This window comes from Colletotrichum godetiae (assembly GCF_030913485.1).
Source record: "Colletotrichum godetiae strain CBS 193.32 chromosome Unknown BDP55scaffold_18, whole genome shotgun sequence".
Lineage (NCBI taxonomy): Eukaryota > Fungi > Ascomycota > Sordariomycetes > Glomerellales > Glomerellaceae > Colletotrichum > Colletotrichum godetiae.
In genome coordinates this window covers 267,832-288,052 of record NW_026851266.1, presented here as the reverse complement: position 1 = coordinate 288,052, position 20,221 = coordinate 267,832, and the positions used below count along the sequence as shown (strand labels likewise).

The 20,221-nt window shown below is 52.4% G+C and overlaps 5 protein-coding genes across 5 annotated transcripts; 1 reads left to right on the top strand and 4 right to left on the bottom strand.

Annotated features, from left to right (window-relative positions):
- Positions 1 to 322: 322 nt before the first annotated feature.
- Positions 323 to 1,549, bottom strand: BDP55DRAFT_693444 (NmrA family protein; the record flags this gene model as incomplete). Its single annotated transcript, XM_060577223.1, has 4 exons — positions 323 to 813; positions 868 to 1,046; positions 1,137 to 1,425; positions 1,483 to 1,549. 4 exons carry the CDS (start codon positions 1,547 to 1,549, stop codon positions 323 to 325), a joined length of 1,026 nt encoding a protein of 341 aa, XP_060430213.1.
- Positions 1,550 to 2,114: 565 nt separating this feature from the next.
- Positions 2,115 to 6,705, bottom strand: BDP55DRAFT_693443 (uncharacterized protein; the record flags this gene model as incomplete). The annotated part of the gene is made up of 6 exons (XM_060577222.1): positions 2,115 to 2,636; positions 2,664 to 3,199; positions 3,548 to 5,473; positions 5,548 to 5,800; positions 5,842 to 6,444; positions 6,490 to 6,705. The coding sequence occupies 6 exons, from the start codon at positions 6,703 to 6,705 to the stop codon at positions 2,115 to 2,117; spliced, it is 4,056 nt and encodes a 1,351-aa protein (XP_060430212.1).
- Positions 6,706 to 8,455: 1,750 nt separating this feature from the next.
- Positions 8,456 to 9,855, bottom strand: BDP55DRAFT_693442 (uncharacterized protein; the record flags this gene model as incomplete). Its single annotated transcript, XM_060577221.1, has 2 exons — positions 8,456 to 9,670; positions 9,751 to 9,855. The coding sequence occupies 2 exons, from the start codon at positions 9,853 to 9,855 to the stop codon at positions 8,456 to 8,458; spliced, it is 1,320 nt and encodes a 439-aa protein (XP_060430211.1).
- A 1,630-nt stretch (positions 9,856 to 11,485) lies between these two features.
- Positions 11,486 to 12,094, top strand: BDP55DRAFT_661993 (uncharacterized protein). Its single transcript, XM_060574770.1, has one exon. It carries the CDS (start codon positions 11,626 to 11,628, stop codon positions 11,845 to 11,847), a length of 222 nt encoding a protein of 73 aa, XP_060430210.1. The 5' UTR covers positions 11,486 to 11,625; the 3' UTR covers positions 11,848 to 12,094.
- Positions 12,095 to 15,706: 3,612 nt separating this feature from the next.
- On the bottom strand, positions 15,707 to 18,803 carry BDP55DRAFT_550924 (fungal-specific transcription factor domain-containing protein; the record flags this gene model as incomplete). The annotated part of the gene is made up of 8 exons (XM_060569069.1): positions 15,707 to 15,804; positions 15,863 to 16,001; positions 16,031 to 16,928; positions 16,984 to 17,235; positions 17,377 to 17,664; positions 17,727 to 17,979; positions 18,124 to 18,483; positions 18,698 to 18,803. The coding sequence occupies 8 exons, from the start codon at positions 18,801 to 18,803 to the stop codon at positions 15,707 to 15,709; spliced, it is 2,394 nt and encodes a 797-aa protein (XP_060430209.1).
- Between the last annotated feature and the right edge of the window lie 1,418 nt (positions 18,804 to 20,221).

Here is a 20,221-nt window from a genome sequence, read left to right as displayed (position 1 = left end):
GGTGATTCCTTACCTACGGCTATATAGACTGATGACTGAGATGAATGTCATCTTTGTTACAGCTTTACGCAACTTTTGTTGCCAGTGGACAAAGCCATAGGACTGGCAAGATTTCGAAAGCTGAGGTGAAATAAGACAAAGACAAACAATTTGGCGAAGCGCCAGCATCTTTGAGATTTGCTCTTGTACAATCCTTGGACCAGGCTTGAAGTGACCCTCCGTTCAAGCTAATCTCATTGTGTTGTCGTAATGACCGTCGACCGAGACAGGTTGAACGGCTCTCGAAGAGCTGTCCAATGGCTTCGAACACCTACTTTCACCGTCAAGCCAACTTAGATCCCTGTTTACTCTTCCAATCCTCAATCCCCTTGAGAACAGGCCTCGGCTTCCCATCATACCCAGTTTTCCGCATCCACTCTGCCAAACTCCGGATCCGACCAGGGTGAATGCGATCCAACAACTCTAAATCCCTGTTGTTAACGATACCCTCACCCCAAAACCGCCACCACGCCCCAAAGTTCTGTCTCCAGGTCATATCCGACTCGTCACGAACAACCTCCGGACCAGCGCCGAAATTGACGTAGGCACCTGGATACGGCTCCGCGAGCGGCGCGTACTTGTCAAACGGCACATGCTTGTGGACGCCCTTTTTACCCGTCACCTCAGTGAAGATCCTTGCAATGTCGGCGAAGCTAACTTCGTCGGTCGTTACTTCTAGGTTCAGGCCCGCGGACTCGGGGAGGTTATCGAAGAGCCAGAGGCTGTAGATGCCGACGTCTTCCAGGGCGATGAGCGGGATTTTGCCGTTTTCTGCTGCATGGTAAGACAGGTTTCCAAGACTTAAGATGATGTTGTGTGGGGACGCACTGGCAGGGTTTGCCCAGAGGAAAGAGTCGTCCGGCTGTTCTTTGGGTGGAAACATCCCATCCAGTAGCATGTCCATGTAGGGGCCTGTTGTGAGAACCGAACTCTTCATTCCGTCCTGGCCTTGAGCCAAGATAAAGTCTGTGATTCTCCCCTTGGAATCGTTGTGGCCCCAATGGTACCTCTCGTTCCCTAGTCAAGCCTATCAGCAACGTTGTCTAATCACGAGGACGGTAAAGAGGAGTGACGTCTCTTGCTTACACCCCGACTACTTCAATGCATAATCGGTGCCAGCCCATACATAGTGCCGGACACCTTCATGCCGAGCAATCTCATATGCGCGGATGCCGTAAAAGAGCTCATTCTTCTGGCCCAGAGTGAATCCATCTGTGTTCACCCACGCGCCGTAGACACCCTTGAATGCACGGTGGAGATCCTGCTGGCTGTCTTGTTTGCCCTCGATGAGGGTGACGTTCGGGAGAGCAGCAAGCTGCTTTGCGCGAGGGTTCTCTGCGTTCCGGGTGAGGACCCTGACGCGATACCGATTGGTCTCTGCGAGAGCTACTAGTTTATTAGATAGATGCGAGAGTCTTGCCTTGTCGAGTATGATAATCTTACCCCTGACAACTGGTCTTCCTTGGGCACCAGTGCCCCCGATGACGAGGATTTCTTCCGAGTCTGACATACCTAGGTTAAGGTAGGATACGTGACCTAATCCGCATGATCATAGCAGGTCCGAGTGATATGGCAAGATCTTATATACGTGTGTCTCTGCTAAACTTCCATGCCTCGGAACAACCTAACGGTGGAAGAAACGTGAGTGATTAGCAAGCGGGATCTACCATACAGTCACTTCTTAAAGGACAATTCAGAATATGACCAAAGCCATTAGTAGCTTCGCCGTTTTATCAAACTGCCTAATTACTTCACGAATGGCGGTCATTGAGGCACACCCGAGATGACTTAGCGAGACTGACATAATTTATCCCGCGTCGTATTTGTAATGAATACCGACCTCCCACACGCCAGATGAAAGAATTGCGCATCTAACAGCTTGCGTCTCAATGATTAATGATCAGGGTGGAACCAGCACGATCTCGGTGCGATGACGTTGGTCAGTGAAGTTGAGATGAGAAATCAATTGCATGCCTGGAAATAACCTTTCCAATGCGCCAAAAAAAAAAAAAAAAAAAAAAAAAGGAAAAAAAGGAAAAAAAGGAAAAAACTTTCGAAACTCCAGCGCATATCAATCATGCTATATAGCGCAACCAGGAAGCAATTCCGTTTTTTCCGAGTCGTTGAGCCATTTGCAGAGGAGTTTTGGAGTTTGGGCCTGGTTTACGTGTTTCGGCGCCGCTCCGCAAAAGAGCGTCAACAACGAGGTCATGATGTTCCGATTGTGATGCGTCTATCACTGCAAAGAGTGGGGTGTATCCTCGCCTGTCCGAAATGTTGGGATCGGCCCCGACCTTTAATAGAAATGAAGTGGCACGAGGGTCATCATCGGTCGCGACTTTCATCAGAATCGTTCGACCAATCTCGTCAGTTTGGTTGATTTCCCTCTCTGCAATTGCTCTGAAAATGGATTCTCGAAGATTCTTGTCAAGCTTCGGAAACCATGTCGATGATTCAAAGAAAGTTTCGCCTGCGGAATTCGTGTGCATGGGATCAAGGCCTGCCTCTAATAGCAACTTAACTATCAACGGGGCTTCCTCGTGCCCGGGAAAGACACCAAACAAAGCTGTTTCTCCTGCTGGATTTGTAGAGCCTAGCTGAATAGTGCTGTTTCTGGTTAATACCTCTACAATTTCGAGTCTCCCGGTTTGGCAGCCCATGAACAGGGCAGTCTGCCCCTGCTTGTTGACGTCGTTAATGTTGGCGCCGAGTTGAAGTACGCATTCGAGTTGGGGCGGTCTGCGTGCATCAATACTGACAAACATTGGGGTGTTTCCTTCCAGATCTGGTAAATTGATGTCCGCGCCTTGCTCGAACAAGGCGATGATGGCCGTGGGATGGAGGCTGTAGTTTCTACATGCGAAGATAACAGGAGTTCGACCATAGTTATCGATACGATTGACATCTGGCCTGGCTCTGAGTATCATCTCCAAAATGCTATGATCGCCGTCGCGGGCGACGCGATGGAGCGTAGTGACACCATCACAATCCGCAATCTCAACGTCGGCAACATTCTCGAGCAGAATTTTGAAGATATCTATGCCATAAAGGGAGGCGGATATGGCTCGGTGCAAAACCGGGATGCCGTCCATACGTTGATTGACATCAGCCCCCTTCTCGATTATGAAACGGGCGAGGGGCACGTCGTAATTGTCCACAGCTTAGCGTAAGACGTTGATTCCGTATGAATCACACTGATCCGGATTTGCACCATTCTCGAGAAGAACGTTCATACGGTTTCGGTCGCCATTGTTGACAGCTATGTGCAGCGGAGGTTTACCAGCTATGAGGCGGTCGGCATTGGCACCTTTTTCCAGGAGTAGATTCGCTATTCTTGCATATCCATAACCAACAGCTATGTGAAGTGGGTTCGGGCGTCCTGGATCGTCATGCTCGTAGTCCGCCTCCAAGCGGAGCTTTTGCTCATCTGGAGCTTCGCAACTAGTCGAGGTCGTTGCAATACCTTGGGAATCCATAGATGCCTTGGGCGTTCTGATGCGAAACGTACGAAAAAGGAGGAGTTTCACTATAGCCTCATTTCCTTGAACGATCGCGTAATGGAGCGGATCTTCCATGGTCTCAGAATCGTTAGATTCCGCTCCTGCCGCGAGAAGTAATTCTACAACCTCGGCCAATCCCTTCTTGACAGCTCCGTAAAGTAATGTGCTGCCTCCCTTGGTTTTAAGGTGATTGTTGACCATGTTCTTGTCCAAATGAAGCAACAAAATTTCGGCTGCTCTGAGATGGCTTCTATAGATAGCTGCAGCTATGGGGCTTCTGTGTTGCTCTTCTACAGATGTCTCGATGAGAGGGTCGCGGCGAATGTTGGCCTCGAGTAAAGAATCCAGACCGCGATTTGCAAGGATATACGTCAAAGAGGCCATTGACGTGTAATGACAGGTCTTATATCGCTCAAAGAGATTATTGAACTTGATCCAATTTTCAAGTGAAGCCGCAAATTCTTCCAGAAACTGGTCTTGCGGTATTGCCATATTTGCAGCAGCATTGGAGTGGTACAAAACCTGCGTCCTGGCGTACCCCAGAGAAGGAAATTTGGCGATCATTGAAGCACCCAAGGCCTTCGGAAACCGGTCAGCTTTTCGAAAAACCGATTCCTTGCTCGAGATGATTGATAGACTGCATGCTTTTATGTATGCATAGCAACATCTCTTAAGTTGCTCGTGACATTCGCCCTCGGTTATCACCCGTTCAGGGAATGTGGTTTCAAGGCCATTGTCCTTGAGGAAAAAGTCTCTGACGGGCTCGTGGATGAATTGGACCATGGCAGGCTTGCTTTGCGTCTTCGTAGTTTCGGCAAGGCCCTTTGAGGAGTTGACCACAAAGTTTTCGATGTCTTGCTTCATGACGCGTTCAGGGTCCAACTGAGGAAGGAAACCGGGTTTCAGGCCCGATACTAGGGCTGCATAGTATTCGTCTGCCGTCAACGGACGTGTTCCAAACAAAAGCCACTGCACAGAAAGTAGTAGGTCTCCCATATAATAATCATCCTTTCCAAGCATTTCTGCAAAAAGCTTGCTTAATTCCGGTGGTAGCCGTTCTAGTGTCTCTTCAATCTCATGGATCCGACCTGTTCGGATCACCTTATTAAGAATATTGACAACCAGCACCACCCACATGAAGACTCCCGAAGCCTTATGTAGGATCTGTGCCGTAATCTCGGTCTCTTGCTGAGGTGTGGTGGGACTCAAAGCGTTTTGAACGTAAGCTTCCAAGTCCTTGTCGTGGCCGCGTTGATTTTCTAATATGAACTTAACTTTGTATCGGATATCTAACGAAGGGTAATGCCGACTAGAACAGACGAACAGTTTCGTGTTAGTTTGAACAGCGCATTGGCCGAGATTCTCAAAGAAGTTGAGCATTTGCTGAGCTTCGTATTCTGCGCATTCATCTAGCGCGTCGATAAAACAGGTTATCTGGTCTGAACCTAATTTTGATATAGCTCTTTCGAAGACATCCCTCAACAAGGGAAGGCTCCAATTTTCTGCTTTCGAGTTGATATCGAGATGGTCCCGGATTTCATGATCTTCAAGAACTCCTTGTAGCCTGGGGATCTTCGCAAGAAGCTGTACAAGGAGAGACCTGTGCATTCCCTCAGCAGTTCTCTCTAACACTCCACCTCTAGCATTGAAGAAGAACGACAGGACAGCCGCGTTATGGCCCGACGGTCTTTGTGCGCGATTGTAGGCGAACTTCATGATTGTTGACTCGCCGGCGCCAGGCTTCCCACTAATCCAGAGAAAACCATGGTGGTGGGCAACAGATCCGGGGTCCAGCCATTTGACAAACTTGGGGTGTTTCGTAAGCCAGTGGCAGGTTTTGCCATGTGCTTTTTTGATAGAAGCATGTCTATCGTCGATTTGATCGAATTTAAGAGAGGTGAGTATCTCTTTCCGCCTGTCAAGTGAACTCTGGTCTACATGACATTTAGCAACGCGGTATTGACACTGCCTAGCACAAAAAGCTTTTTCTCGGGGGTCAGCTGCCGACCTTGTCGGATCTCGATTGTCCTTGGCGCTGGAATCTGGCCCTCCTGAGATGGAATAGTCATCAGGAGCTCCTTTGCATATGCCGCGGCAGTTGCTGCAGCATATGGCTGCCATCCTTCCAGTTTGTGCGAGTCGGAGTAGTCACAGATTCCTCTGATAATTAAGCATGGAAAATTGTCCATCAGGCCGGCTGCCTCCATCTCAAAGCAAAGAACGTCATGTTGTTGTGCAACACGATCGCGCGTCTTTCCGTGCTTCATGACTTGATCTGCGGATGCTATAGTTCCGTAGAAACCCTGGGATCGTTATCAGGCCTAATTGGCCGATCAATCAATCTTGAGCTGTCGCACTCATCGCAGCTAAATTTACCCTTTGGGTGGTCGTACGCAGCATCGTAAAGGCGGTCATTTTCAGCTCCCTGGTGAACGTATTTACCCATATTACTGTTTGAGCTCTTCATCTGCGCGAGCATCGTGGGCATCTGATTAGGCTGCAACTCGTGACTGGCTCTTAGCTTGGTCAGCGCTTTAAGAAGCGCCTCGGAAGGCTTGTTCAAGACACCTGTATTGTGGAAGAAGCCTTCCTGTTCGGTCTTGCCGAAGTCATACTGAATGACGCCGGGTGACCCTGCCGTTGGGTTGCTGACAACAACATCGCCAAGGCGGAGATCGAGCTGCTCACGCGGTGCGCCACCGCCGATGCCAACCATCAACCTGATAGTTATGGAAGGAAAACTCCAGCGCATAGTGTTCGCTACCAGAGCTGCTTTGGCGGTGCCATATTGTCCCGAGGGTAGACACGCGATGACAATATTGTGAGCGCCAATTTCGCCAAACACATACAGGTTGGTATCGTTTTCGTTCATGGGCAGTGGCTCGTGGACATTATCGAGCATAGCCTGTGCAGCAGCCAGCTCGGTGTAGAGAGCTGCTACCCAGCCAACCTTGTAATCCCTGTGTTCTAACCTGACTTTGGGCCCTCGCACTTCACGTTTGAGTCTCCTTTTCAGGAGCTGGTTGAGGGAATTCCCCGCCCGCTCTGTTTCGACGGCGTGGTACTCCTCGCAGTCGTCGTCGGAAATGACCACATTCCTTCTTCGACGCTTCTTACTGCCAGGTGCAAGCTGGGGTACGGCCGAGTGACTCGAGTCGTTATTCATGTTGCCGATCCTGCAGCTCCGAGTTATTCAGTGGCCATCTTGAAAGAGTCGCCGGAAGCAAGACTGTCGTACCGAAATTACGAGAAACGGTCCAGGTCCACTGTCTCAAGGCAAGGCTGCGAACAAATTCGTCGCCTTTCAGGCCATACTGCTCAAAAGCAAGGAACAGGCCTTGAAGCAATAAGGAGGACTCGATGTCTCGACTCGCAACGCAAGGAGATGCCAGAACAATAGTCCGACGCTTGGCCTGGCCGTTCAGCTGGGCAGGTCGCAAGAATGCAGGGCTGCGGATCCGGGAGGGGCTCCATGGTGGATGTCCTCCACCAGATTGGTCGCCGTGATCATCTGACACATGACCAATCATACGGATTCCGCCATAACTCGATGCCCATGTATACCAGGCTCGACATACCAGGCTCTATTATCCGTTATTGCCGGCAGACATACATACTAAAGCACCACAACGTGTGACTTTCAATTGAACTCAGAGGTAGATACTAGACAATTGAATAGTCTTCTGGGATGAATCACTCGCCAATATCAGCGCTTATGCGAGTCTTTGTGCGCACATCGCTACCTTTGGGTCGAAATCTTGGCTTTTGATAAAGTCCCCCTTCAACTTCCGCCTATCATTCGACCTTCCACTCGACAAATGTGTATCCATAACTTAGATAAAAGCAAGGAGCAACAACACACGACCAAATGATTAATGATATAGCCTCTTTCCAATGCTGACCTTGCTTCTATAAATACTGCTGCCTAAAGACTGAAGAGTAAAGACTGCTGCCTATGGCTACCCACTTCTTTACGTCCAACGGACCGACTCGTGGGCCGACTACAGATGCGTGGATTGCGTGGACTTTGGATATGTCGGAAACTCAGGACTTGAGAAATATCTGATCATCTGAGATGAACCCCAAAAGCGAAAGCGAAGTCAGGAATCTAACCAGCCGGACTACCAGACCGAAAACCTTGACAACACGCCGCGGCGCAAAGAAATGACCACAGCTTTCTGCCTTCAGACGATGCAGTCCACGGCCACCTTGACAAACTCTCATCTTCTTGAAGAACCCAAAGACATGACGCGTTTGATGACTTGAACTGCCAAGAGATGAGCATACTAAGGATGAACCTCACAAAAAGTCCGAATCCATCAACTCAAAGACCGGGTCCCGGCCCCGTCGGCCACCGCCAACTACTACCCCGTAACCCACCGCTTCCCGTAGCTCCCGCAGGCAAACAGAGCCACAGGCCGCACGGATATCTCGGCTTGGCAAATGAAGTCGGGCAGCGGGTACAGCCTTTTTCCCATTTCCCAGGGTCAGCCGGGCGCCAAAGAGTCCTGCAGGGTCAGCGAACAATGCGCCGAGGCGTGGCCTACACCCATTCCCAAAACCAATGACATGTTGTACACGTTGTACAGAGAGATGATCTTTTTTCGACAATCGAATCAGATTTCCCTAGATCCACCGGATACGAACAAGCGACATGTGGCAGGAGCTTAAAAACTGGACATTCCATCACTGTGGGTGTGGCGGAGTTTCGGAGAATAGACAGACAAACAGGATAGATTTTCATTATAAGGGCTAATTCGGCACACATGGGGTTGACCCAGGGGCCTCGTGTGCAAAGATATTAAAGGAGGCCAATGTTCCTTTCCCAACGCCTCTGCGATGCTTTAAATGGAGGACTCGGTGAAGAGATCTTTATTCCATGTCTTTTGACGCGCTTTTCTCAAATAATCGACCCTCTATCGGACAGCAATGTTCTTCATACGGCCCGTTGTCGGCACCGGCTTTTCGAGTCTCAAGGCCCAGAGCAGCATGTCCTCTGCTGGGAGGAACACCAACAAAGCACGATTGCAGAGGTACGCGACCAACGCGCAGAAGGTAGCGACGAAGGCGTCCATGAGGTAATGGTTGGCGGTTCCCACAATCGTCAACAGAATCCAACTCGGGTAAAAGACACCGAAGCAGAACATGAACCAACTCTTCCAGCGCTTGCGGTTCTCCTGGATTTCCTTGAGCTCGACGTCATCGATATCCAACGACTTGTCCAGATCGTTACGCAGGAGGTAGTTCCTCAGGCGACCGAAGAGCAGGTTGAGAATGGCCGAGTCGGCGATGAAAACACAGCCAATAGCGAAAGCATAGCCAAAGTGCATGCTGGGCATGGCAGCCAGCTTGTTGACGAACTTGCCGCTCATCCAGACACTCTCGGCGTTCTCCAGGTTGACCGTGTCGACGAAGCCGTACTCGGAGGGCATCAGACGGGGTGGGGCGCACGGGTAGAAGATGAAGATGATGAAGGCACACATGTTCAACAAGGTCATGGTGCGACGGACGGTGCAGAAGCGGGCGTGGGTGGGCGCCATGGCGAAGTAGTAAGCAATGAAGCCGACGGTACCAGGAATATGGATCAGAGAGTATCCGCGGTTCAAAATGGTCAGCCAGATGCCACGGAAGTCGTCGATTTGAGCACCCTCGAGAAACCAATGGGAAACGCGCCATTCAACCCAACGCTCGGGACCGGTCCTGGTGCCCTCGCCGAAGAACTTGGCCTCGGTCTCGAGCAGAAACAGGCCGTGCTCCTGTGCGACATCCCAGACAGCCTTCCTGCTGCCGTAGTAGCTCTGAGCTAGGGTCGCCGTCATGCGGTAGAAGAAGAAGGAAATGGCCCAGTAGAACATTTCGATGAGAAAAGGGAACTTTTGCAGGATTCTTGAGTGAACGTATTTCGCAAAACGGCTCGAGTTCGGGGTCTTGACGCGATAGCATCCAAAGATGGTGCGGTATTTGGGCGGGAAGGGATCGGTTCGGATAGGATCGTAGGACTCGTCGGAGATGCGGGGGGAGTCTCCTCGCTCTTCAAATAGAGGTTCGTATGTCGCGTTCCCGCGGCGGAGGATCGAGTAGTTCTTTCTACGACTGACGTACAAGCCGATGAGCATGATGGATACAATCAGCTAGTGCTGGTTAGCCTCCAAGATTCGCCTGACAGTAGCTTTGTTCGCAATGGTTCCGCAGCGAAGTGATTGTTCCTTACAATTGGTTCTACCCAGTCCGGAGTTCTCCATGTGTGCACAGCCTTCCAGCCGCCTTCGGGGGTGCCATAGGGCAGCTTGCCGCTGGGAGGCTTCACATCGGCCATGATGTCTGATTTACAAGGGGCTCGAAGAGTGGTGTTCAAGTTCGATTTGCGTTTCTCTTCGAGTGTCGTGTGCTTGTCCTACGGTGGTTTATGCCGGCAAAGGACAGTCGTTGGGGATCAGGTCGGGTAGTTATTAGAGTCGGAAAGTATGATTCGCCCCAAACAATAAGCACATTCAATGCAATCGGGACGTCGTGTGGCTGGTCGTGATGATGTCGTCGCGCGTGTTCAAGTATTCGTGCTTGTCTCTGCCGTGGACTTGTTGGTGGTCGTCAGTTTAGAGAGGACGGGATGTGGAATCTGGAAAGCCGACTCGTGCGACAATGTCAGACAGCGAAAGGTAGACAAACACTGATGAAGAGCGCCGAGCAAGAGGACAAAGTCGACGGACAAGATGCGACCGACTCGGGGAGAAAAGGAGGCGGACGGGAAGAAAAACACACAAGACGTGGATGCACCGAGGGGAAGGATCTTGAAGAAAGGGGACAAGAATCGGCGGACGGGGGGTGCAAGCAGCGACTCACGAGCGGCCTACTCAGGACGCGGGCTCCGCCGTTCATTTAAACGGATGGACCATTTTTTCGGCAGGAGTTGACCGTACGAGCATTAGGCGGGCTGGGCGAAACACAGCCAAAGCAAGAAGAAAAGGGCGGATTTGGGACTCGCGGGCAACGCAGTTGTCCAGTGAGTAACAAGAAGGTGGGAACACACGGCAACAGTGGGTGCGATGCCAAGACTTTTGGGTTTCTCATCTTTTGCGCTGCATCCCTGCCTGCTTTGCGTTGCGTACCTGCCATGCTGTGTACCTTCCATACTGCACATTAGGAGTACGAAGTATACGGAGTAGGTAGGTACGCAATACGTAGAAAGGTACATGCAATTCGTACCCGCCCCGTATAACTTACTCTGGAGGACAGAAAGAGTAAGGTACTGGGCATGTGCAAATCAGGCAAATGCTCATGTCGCTCCTTGCTTCGCTTGGCCCTGGGGGGTCTTGGCTCTTTCCTGCAGAGGCTCAGACTCGCGTGCAGCTACCTTAATTCGCACCTGCTGTGTATGCTGCTCAGGTACGTACACACGATCCGTCCCCATCAAGATGGAACTAAGTGCTGTTTTGGGAAAGTCATCATGTGGATAAAGGTACGCAGCAGGTGCGAATCTCAGGTGCCTGCTCACCGTTCCTCGGGCCTTTCCCCATCCCCCATCATTATAGACTCTCGCAGCCTCGAACCTGCCTTCCAAGTTGGATTCCCTCTATGACGGTTTCCGTACCCTCGTGGCGGGAGGCACAACTCCGTCTGGACCTTCCTTCATATCCAGAGATGCAGCCGTTGATCGCGACCACCTCATCTTGTACAACATTGTGATGAATTACAAAAGTCAGGCTGAGGAAAGAGCGAGTGCTTGGGCTGCCATGATTCAGCGCAGGTAGGTACTCGTTACCTCCTCTTTCCCATTGCACCTGGAGGCCTGGGGGCCACGCGTCTTGGCGTCTTCCATGTCCATCACTCCTTCCCCCATGCCCCATGCCCCATGCCCAGTAGTCCACTCCTTCCATCACGGCGTAGCCCTTGCACAGCCATCATTCGTCAAGCCTCCCGTCCATTCAACTGCTGATGACGGAGTGCCCATTCTCACTACGGTAATTGTATCCTGCACAGGTTTTCGGCATTCAGATCCTCATCTAAATCTGCCTGCCCTGTTGCCTACTCACGAGTCACCGCATCATCAATTCGGCACGTCAACGAATAACTGACTTTGTTCGGTCCGATGTTGCTGCTGGCACTGCTGCCATTATTTGCAATTACTCACGCACCGAATCTTGGTCCTCGCCAGCTCTTGGACGCCCTCGGCCGTCCTCCGACCACAGCTCACCACCCATCCCGATCAGCATCAACACCAGCACTGCTGAGCACTGCTGCTACAACTATCTTCCTACCAGCAATACAGAATTATCTTCAGCATTACCTCGCTGTCATGTGTCACCGTTGACGTTGAAAGACGTCCGTCTGCCTCGCTCTAGCCCCAGACGCCAGCCACAACCTTGTCGTCCATCTGCCGTCATCCCCTCCAATCATCAGCCACCCGCGGCACCCATCGCGAGAGACGGTTCGCCACTGTGCCAGAGAGTAACGTAACTAATCGTAGGCTAGAAAGCTCTGCAGGCAACCTCAAGCTTCAGCAAGCCTTACTGTGCGCCACAAGAAACCATCTCACCTGGCTTCGCAAGTAGTCAAGCACATTGCATTAATTTGCGAAACCCTTGTCAGAAGAACGACGCTACCAATCCTACTTTTTTTTGCTCCGAATCCCGACAGCAGCTACCTTAGTTCCAAGCCTCCAACGGACTGAAGAAACAGCAAGGAAAAGTGGTGGTCCGTCGGACAACGAGCATCGCCAGCCGAAGAGGAACCGTCAAGCCCCGTAACGCTATTCGCATGCTATTTCTCTTGGCACGCCCGGTTGTCTAAGGCTCTAAGCCATTGCGGTCTTTGTTGTCCAGGTGGAATGCAACTTCTGACAGCATCCCGGGCGCCTCGCTTCTCCTCTCCTCGTCCTACAGTTTCAACCTCCCAGCACTTACATATTGGTAGTTGAATACCTACCTACTTCGTTGGCTGGGTGCGTGAGCGGCTCAAACCCAAACTACATTTGAGTTGGACCCGATTGCTTGGAGTATTCCAACTCAAAGTCACATCTACGTTCTTTCGAACAGTCGAGCCAAGGAAGACGATACGCCGATTTTGCTGGCTGGATGGCCGAGGACACCATTAAACGAATCCTGAGCCGGGGACCGACCAACGGCTTGTTTCTTCAAACTTATATGTGATCGCCGGCCCCATTCAAGCTTGAGACAAAATCTCAACATGCCACCATTTCTTCAGGCGGACCCGAGTCGGCGACCACTACAATCTAGGATCGGCATAGTCAACTGACAAGCTTAAGCAGTGGCGCTGCGAAGCCCAGACCTAAGCTAAGCTGTTCGCAACCATCCCCACACGGAACCGGTCGTCAGCACCCTGCCAGCACTGAGGATTTTGGTCGTCACCGTCGTATCGCCTATCCATCGACTGAATCAACCATTCACAAGCTCATCTATCCGTAGAACTATGGGACTAGAGAATTTGCACACGACTCCTTGCACATCTTGAAATCGCACCAGCCACAAGAGGTCACCTATCGACGCTATCGTTCAGGGCATTCGCGGCAGCCATCTATACTAGGTATAATCCCGACAGGGCTTGACCAACATTTTCACATCTGGTGAGCCAGCCCGGTGCAAATCTTGGCAACGCCTATTGCCGTATTTCGTCCCAATCTCCAACCCCGACAACACTCAGCTATGGTGAAAGGCCGCCAGCAGGACAACGTTTCTGAAGACAGGAGGAATTATTTACACCGGCATCTGTCCGTCTTGGCGTTACGAACTGCTGGTGTTCAGACATGACGGCATATAATGAAACCGCCTCATTTTTCTGGATCCAGGAAACATACATGCGACGAAGTAAACATCTCTTGCTAGACCTTCATACTGCCGTCGACACCAGATGAAAGAAAAAAACAAGCCTATGTCGCTGCCTAGGGAGAGTTGTTACATGCTGCGATTCCTTCCAAAAAGATAAAGGCCTGTTGGATTGGATCCAGATCCCAGCGCTTTGCATGTCAAGCTTCCCGTCAATCTAGCAATGAGATGTCAGCAACCACACCAAATCCACCAGCCAATGCCCGGATACTCCACTGAATGGGGACAATACGCGGGAGTAAAGAGCAATCCTTGTCTCAAAAGAGCGTCCAGGGCAGCCCCCTGGCGACTGTTGAGAGCGACCTCCGCGGACAGGCAGCATCGCGACCGCGCATCTGGTCGGCCGGTTCCTGAGCGGCCTATTCGCACAAGTAACGAGGGGATCGCGGATGCAAAAGCTTGACGCGTACAAGGCTACGGCTATCCGTACCGACACGCAATTCTTGCTCAACCCCCCCACACTGTAGATGCCGAATCTGCCCTTGACTCGTGGGGGAGGGGTCCTACGCTTCCGTAATTGACTATTCGTAGAGCACGTTCGACGCTACTTTTCAGAGATGCTGGTTTCGTCCAGCTTTCGGCACAGGTAACCGTTCAATCCCCACGACTGGAACACCGCAACGCCCAACTCAAGCTGCATCCAATACTCTTTGGGCTTAGCTTGTTGGTTGAGCTCAGACGTCCCTCATTCAATCTCCAATCCCCCAATCTTCAAGATGAGCTCGGGGCGTTTCTCCAGCATGCCGATGGCCCGGCGACCTTCCAGCCCGGTGCCAGCATCCGCGATTAGGCCGCCGTAGGGTGTGCTCGTGGCCTCTCTTACTGAAGGACAATATTCTAGTCTCGCGAGATGTGGCTCAGAGCTCATATCGACAACATGCGCATGTAGGAATCTTGACTCAGCATTGGCACAGGCGGTTAATTCAAGGTTATAATCCCATCATCCCATCGTCGTTGCCAATGGCCAGGACCCGAAGACCTCTCTTTTCGGCAGCAAAGTCTAGGTCGAGCTGTACAGGTTTCACTTCACAGCACATCCCGCTGTTCAACTCAACTCTTGGCTGTCACAACTTGGAGGCAGGCGACGTGCCAACCTTGGTATTGAACGGTCCACGACACAGAGTTCAACGAGCGTTGCCAGTGATTTACCTGGGCCGTCCTTACCAAAACTTTGACCAGTTTTCCCTACGAGCCACCACCAATTCGTCACCAACACCACTTTAGCCCGCCAACAACTGCTCACTCGATTCGGGACATGGCAGTCTTCGTTTCGAGTTGTGCCGGCTACCCATCGCCTGTCGCAGCTGTTGTCGAGGCTTGAGTTTGGGTTTGAAGGGTTCACCCTAGCCGCGCGTCCACCACCGGAAGAATGGATTCTGCCGCCGAGCCCAATCTGTCAAGCACCCAGCACTGTGGCGGAGTTGTCTTCTCCAATTGATCGGCTGCGTGGCTGCTTCTTCACCTTGGCTTGCTTGCCTACAAACAGGCTAAGCTATTATTGCGTGCGGGGGATTGGGGCAGACTGCACCACATTCCTCCGGTCGCATTGGCCCCGCTCTACACCATCGCCGACCTCCTTCGCCGATGGTCCAATTCGGCCGGGCCTAAACGTGGGGCCGAAATCCCAGGAAAATGCCGAATCTTAGTCCGCTCTCATCCACGGCGGCCAAGGGAATTCGATATTCACGCACAGCACAGGGTCATAGTGACGAGAACGGCTTTTCTCTTTGCGTCGCCAGTTGATATATCCTACAGCTGCACAAGAGCATCGTTGTCCCCTATCTTGAGTTGGCAGACCGCAACCAAAGAGCAGGACAACATCTTGGTTTCCAACCCTGAATCATAACACGTGGGAACCCTGGAGAAGCAGAAGGGAAAGAAGCATCATTAAACACCATAAATGACAGCCTTGTCAACACCATCTCTCCAGAAAAAGGCTAGTTGGAAGAAGCGAACAAGATTCAAGATCAAGAGCGCCTGGGTCCATCGAGATTGAAAAGAGTTTTCAACCAAAAATAACAACAAAGCCAGCCGCCCCTCTCGCCTTTGCACCACCCCTCCACCCTTCTATCCATCCCCTTTCCGATTTTCCTACTCAAAAACAAATCGTGGGATAACCTAGGTTCATGCTTTCCTCGTTTCCCCCAAAAAGCAAAAAGAGAGAAGCGCCGCTTTCATGTCCCAATCAGTCAATACTGCGTCAAGTCGATTTGGTTGGTTGGTTAAAAATAATTTTTCCGAGAAGAATATGATGATGCGAATCCAGAAAAAAGGTTTTTGGTCTGTTCTCTCCCTCCAATGCTTTACTTGCTTTGTGCGTTTCTTCACTTAAAAATAGAATTGCTGCTGAGGCTGACCCGGCGGGGGCTGGGCGACGAAATCAAAGTTCATCGTGTCTACGCCACTGTTCCAGGGGTCGGGCGATTCTAGGATAGGTCAGCCCTATACTTCTCAACCGAGGACAGGTTCGGCAACGCTACTTACCCCACCAGATTGATTCGTAAAGATCCATTGGCGACATGTATGTTGAGGGGTCCAGGTTGGCAATGTTATCCATGCTGACGGGTGGATATCCCATGCTGTGGCTTATTAGCAGTCGTCCACATGATCCGGGGAACAAGAGCTTCCTCGAAAGGAAACTTAAAAGGTGACATACTTTGGCGTGTACTCCGTCATTGTTGTACCATTCTGCATCTCAGCCATGGCGAGAGCAGCATCCTGGTGGGGGTCCATACCAAACGCCTTCCCGTCATTGTTCCCGTTGACATTGTTACCCATCGGGCCCATGAGCATTGGCGGTAACGGCGTCCTCGCCCCGCTTCCGGTACCGCTCGAGTCGGTCCCCTTCATCTGCGACGTGCCCATAATGGTGCCGTGCTCGTAAATATTGCGCAGCGCCGTCAGCGCCCTCCATAACGGTCCAGACAGCTCGATATCCTTGTCCGTCTTGGGGATGTGCGCCGTGGGCGAGGTGGCCTCCTTCGCAGCCGTCGCGGACAGCGCGGCGATGAGGTCGCCTTGTAATTGACGGACCTCGGGACTATTCTTGGTCTCACCCAGTATACCGAGGAGCAGAGCTGATGAGAGACCGTGATACGTAAACGCCCAGCTGCGGGTGGGAATGACAGAGAGCTGGTGCATAGCGAGGAACATGCGGACAGTCTCGGCGAGGTTGTGCTGGCACTTGTCCGAGAGGTGGCGCTTCTGCTCGGGGGTGAGTTTTGTGCAGTCGCGGCGCAGGGCGGGGCGGCAGCAGACGGAGATGACGAAGGAGGTGTGGAGGCGGACGGCGTAGTGCTGAAGGCGGTCGATGGCGCGTTTGCACTGTTCCTTGATGCGGATGTTGGGGGCGACCATGTTGCGTAGGTTTTCTACCGCTTCGCAGTTTTCAACCATTTGTTCGTAGCTTACTGTCGTTGCGACGTCTGGGTTGAGGCGCCGGGAGATGATTTCGCAAAGGTGGTACATTGTGTCTAGGTAGCCGTATTCGCCGGCGATGGTGGTTGCTACTGTTGGGATCGGGCAGCAGGGAATGTTTGTCATGGGTGGACTGTTCATGTTAGCCTGCATCAGCGAAGGTGGCTTGCCGTGGTGGTGAGCCCTACCGATCAAATGATAGTGATGTGAGGGTATCGTGCCACACACATGTCCACCACAGCTTCCGGCGGATCATCTCCTTGGACTGCCCGTCATTCCGGGCGCTGTCCCGGCCGTCAGAGGGATTCGGCCGGTGCAGGCCGAGAGACTGGGCCAGTCTGCAGGTAAGGCCGAGCAGGGCCCAAGAGGCTTCGGCCTTCATATCATTGAGGAGGACAAAGCTGGTAAGTAAAAGTGCTTGTATGGAGTCGAATGTGGGTCTTGAAGCCGGTGTGGGGTCTCGGGTCAGTGGATGGTTTTTTTTGTTTACATTTCACGGTCATTGTCCGAATAGCCGGATTGGGAGCCATTTCCATAGGATAAGGAGGGACGAGCAGAATATGAAAAGGAGGATGACTAACCGCAGTAAAAAGTTGCCGAGCCGCAAGAAATGGAACGATATTTGTATGTACTTTTGGGAATCCCGCGTGCGGATATGATACGGTGAGTCGTGATACTGTGAACCGACGGCCAGCAATGCAAAGAGGATGGCGAGCCACGAGGCGGACACGGGTTTCGGCGTGCGCGCAGCATTGCTTGCGTTGCGGGCGCGGTCTTCGAGGTAGACCATGAGCTTGGACTCTAGGTCGTCAATATCGACGACGAAGCCCCAGAATTGTTGGGGTGTTTCTTTATATGTGCGGAACAGTCTGGTTTTTGTCAGTCTTCCCATTGCCCACAATGACCCTGTGTCAGGAGGAGAAACACTCACTTCATGACTTCCCGGTCCGAGGGCAGCTCCGCAGAAATCTCTCTCGTCAGACTATCGAGATGCTTTGATGACATGAGTGGGAACGGCGCAGAGGTATCAAGCCCGAGAATGGACCGCATATCCTGCCGTATATCGACGCCCTCTTGCAGTTCGTTGGCGCCGGACTGCTCCCTCAGCAGAGAAGGGATACTGTTCTGTCCCAAATACCGCGTCACGGCCTCGGGGGCCTCGGTCTCGTCCACCACGCCTGTGGCTACTGGTCCCCGGGGGAGCTTATCAGTATACAACCCGTTGTTGTTTCCCATAAACGACGACGATGATGCCGCAGAAGCAGAAGGTCTCAGGCCAGGGTGGATGTGCTGGTCTTGCGGCAGTGAAGACGATGATGATGACTTACCGATAGCCGCGCGTGGCCAGGTCGCGCCGCCGGGTTCCTGCTTTAAGGGAGCTTGGCCTGCGGCGGCGTCCGCGGCGGGATCTTCGGGCGAGTGTGGGCGTTTGCGGTTGAGCGTTGATGAAGCAGTGCCGTTGCCTGCTGTCGTCGGCGCGGTTGTGGCGGCGACACCGTTACCACCGGCGGTGCTGTTGCCGCCCTCGGTTGTGACGGAGCCAGCGGGCTTATGGTTGGTGCCGTGAGAGGCTGTGCGATTTGGTTTGTAGGAGCATAGTTGTGGGTGTTCGCGCTTGACGCAATTTTCGCATGGTTGTTTGTTGTCGCACTTTACCTTGCGTTGGCGACATGGCCAGCAAGCGGTACCTTCGGGAAGTGTCAGTAGTCAATGGATGGTAATATGAGTGATTTAGGAAATGGGCGTGAGACGAAGGTAAGAGAATGTGAAGGGCATTTCATCTCATGTTTCTTGCCTAGAGGTTATGAGATGAAATGAGATGAGGGTTGATGGGCAGACAAGACATCGTCAGAACCCTGATGGCAGTGAAGAGTCACTCATGAATGGGTCAGTCTCACTCACCATATCGGACTTTGCGATGAGAGTGGATGATGCGGTTGGCCTCCTCGGGGGTAAGATCATCGATAGAGGCCTGATCCGGGGTCGGGGTGGTCTGCGACTCGGTCATGATGGCGACGGGCCTTGCATCAGACCCGGATGTCGTCGTCGGCGGCGGCGGAGGTGAAAACGGTGGCAGTGGTGGAGGTTACGGAGACGGTCACGGCGACAGATGCAGCTCGGTGTTTGTCGCGTACCAAGAATCAATCCAGCAGGCCGTGGTGACGAAAGCTGCTTCCTCTGATACTCTGAATGGGACAGGCACAGAAAGGTGGGAACTCCCCCCTTCGAAGCCCGTCCGCCGGGTTGAAAGGATTTACAGTTCACGGAAGTGACGGGGGCAAGCCGGGCGGCCGATCGGAGGCGATGAGCTCGTGCGTCGTGGGTTTTTTGCTCGCAGACGGCGGGCAGGTTGGGCACTCGGAAGTTGCGATTCCTGCAGCTAAGGCGGAAACCGTCGTTCGGAGTACGGTCCTGGCGGCGTGTGTGGTCGGGTGTCTCTCTTGTCTCGTTCGGGATGCCGGTGTTGGTGGCCGGAGGCGGGTAATGGATGTGGGAAAGACAATTCGGGCTTTGAGAGGTCCCAGTTGCGGCGGTTCGAGCTGCCTTAGGTAAGGCAAAGCAAGACAAGGTTACTTCTGCAATTCGGACTTCTCTCTCTTTTTCCTCTGCCGCCCGGATGTGCGTTACCGGCCGTTGAGAGGAAACGAGAAACGAGGAATGGAGCTTGTGCTGTTTGCGGTTCGGAGCCTGGTCTGGCTCTGTGTGGTTCCCAATGGTTCCAATGCGGCTCCGTTGTTGGTAAAAGAGGAGTCCCTTTTTTTCTTTGCCTGAAGAGGGGGCGTAGTAGCCTTTGGAGGCTGGGGATTGGAGGAGAGGAGGAGGTGATGAGGGGACCAGCAAAGAAGCGACAGCCTACTGAAGACTGAATGCCGAGATCCCGAAGCGACGGCGAGATGGGGGTTCGCAGATGGGTTCGCAGGAGTAGAGACGATGACAGCTGCAAGGTAACGCAGTGCGCGCAATCGGGCGAAGCTGAAGAAGCAGAACTTCGAATTGCAAACTATACGCGGGACTCGGGCGCTGAGAGTCAAAGATCTCTAGTAGCTAGTAGAGCAACGAGAACCGGAAGAGGAAAGGAAAGAAGGGGGAGATGTCAATGGAACACACTGGATACAGACGACGGGACACAAGGAGCGCGCAATCGAGAGATGTAGCGGGGTCAAGCTGAGAGGCGTTGGTCCAATGTCTGTGTTTCTTCAACTCTCATCCAGTTGGCCTGTCCCCTCCGGCTGCGCGGGACCCTTGGATTTCGCTGCTTACCTGAGGTAACTGAGCGTACTGAGGTACCCCGGGTCTGCTGATGAGTAAGAATCACCAAAAAAGAATAGTGTAGAAGGAATTTCGCAGTGGAGACCACTACACTACGGGTGGCCTTCGTGCTTGCCCACTGATCGCTTTGAGGCCGGAGCAGCCTCAGATCACCCA

Coding starts and splice junctions, on each gene's coding strand:
- BDP55DRAFT_661993 (XM_060574770.1), top strand. CDS start 11,626: ATGTTGCTGCTGGCACTGCTGCCATTATTTGCAATTACTCACGCACCG.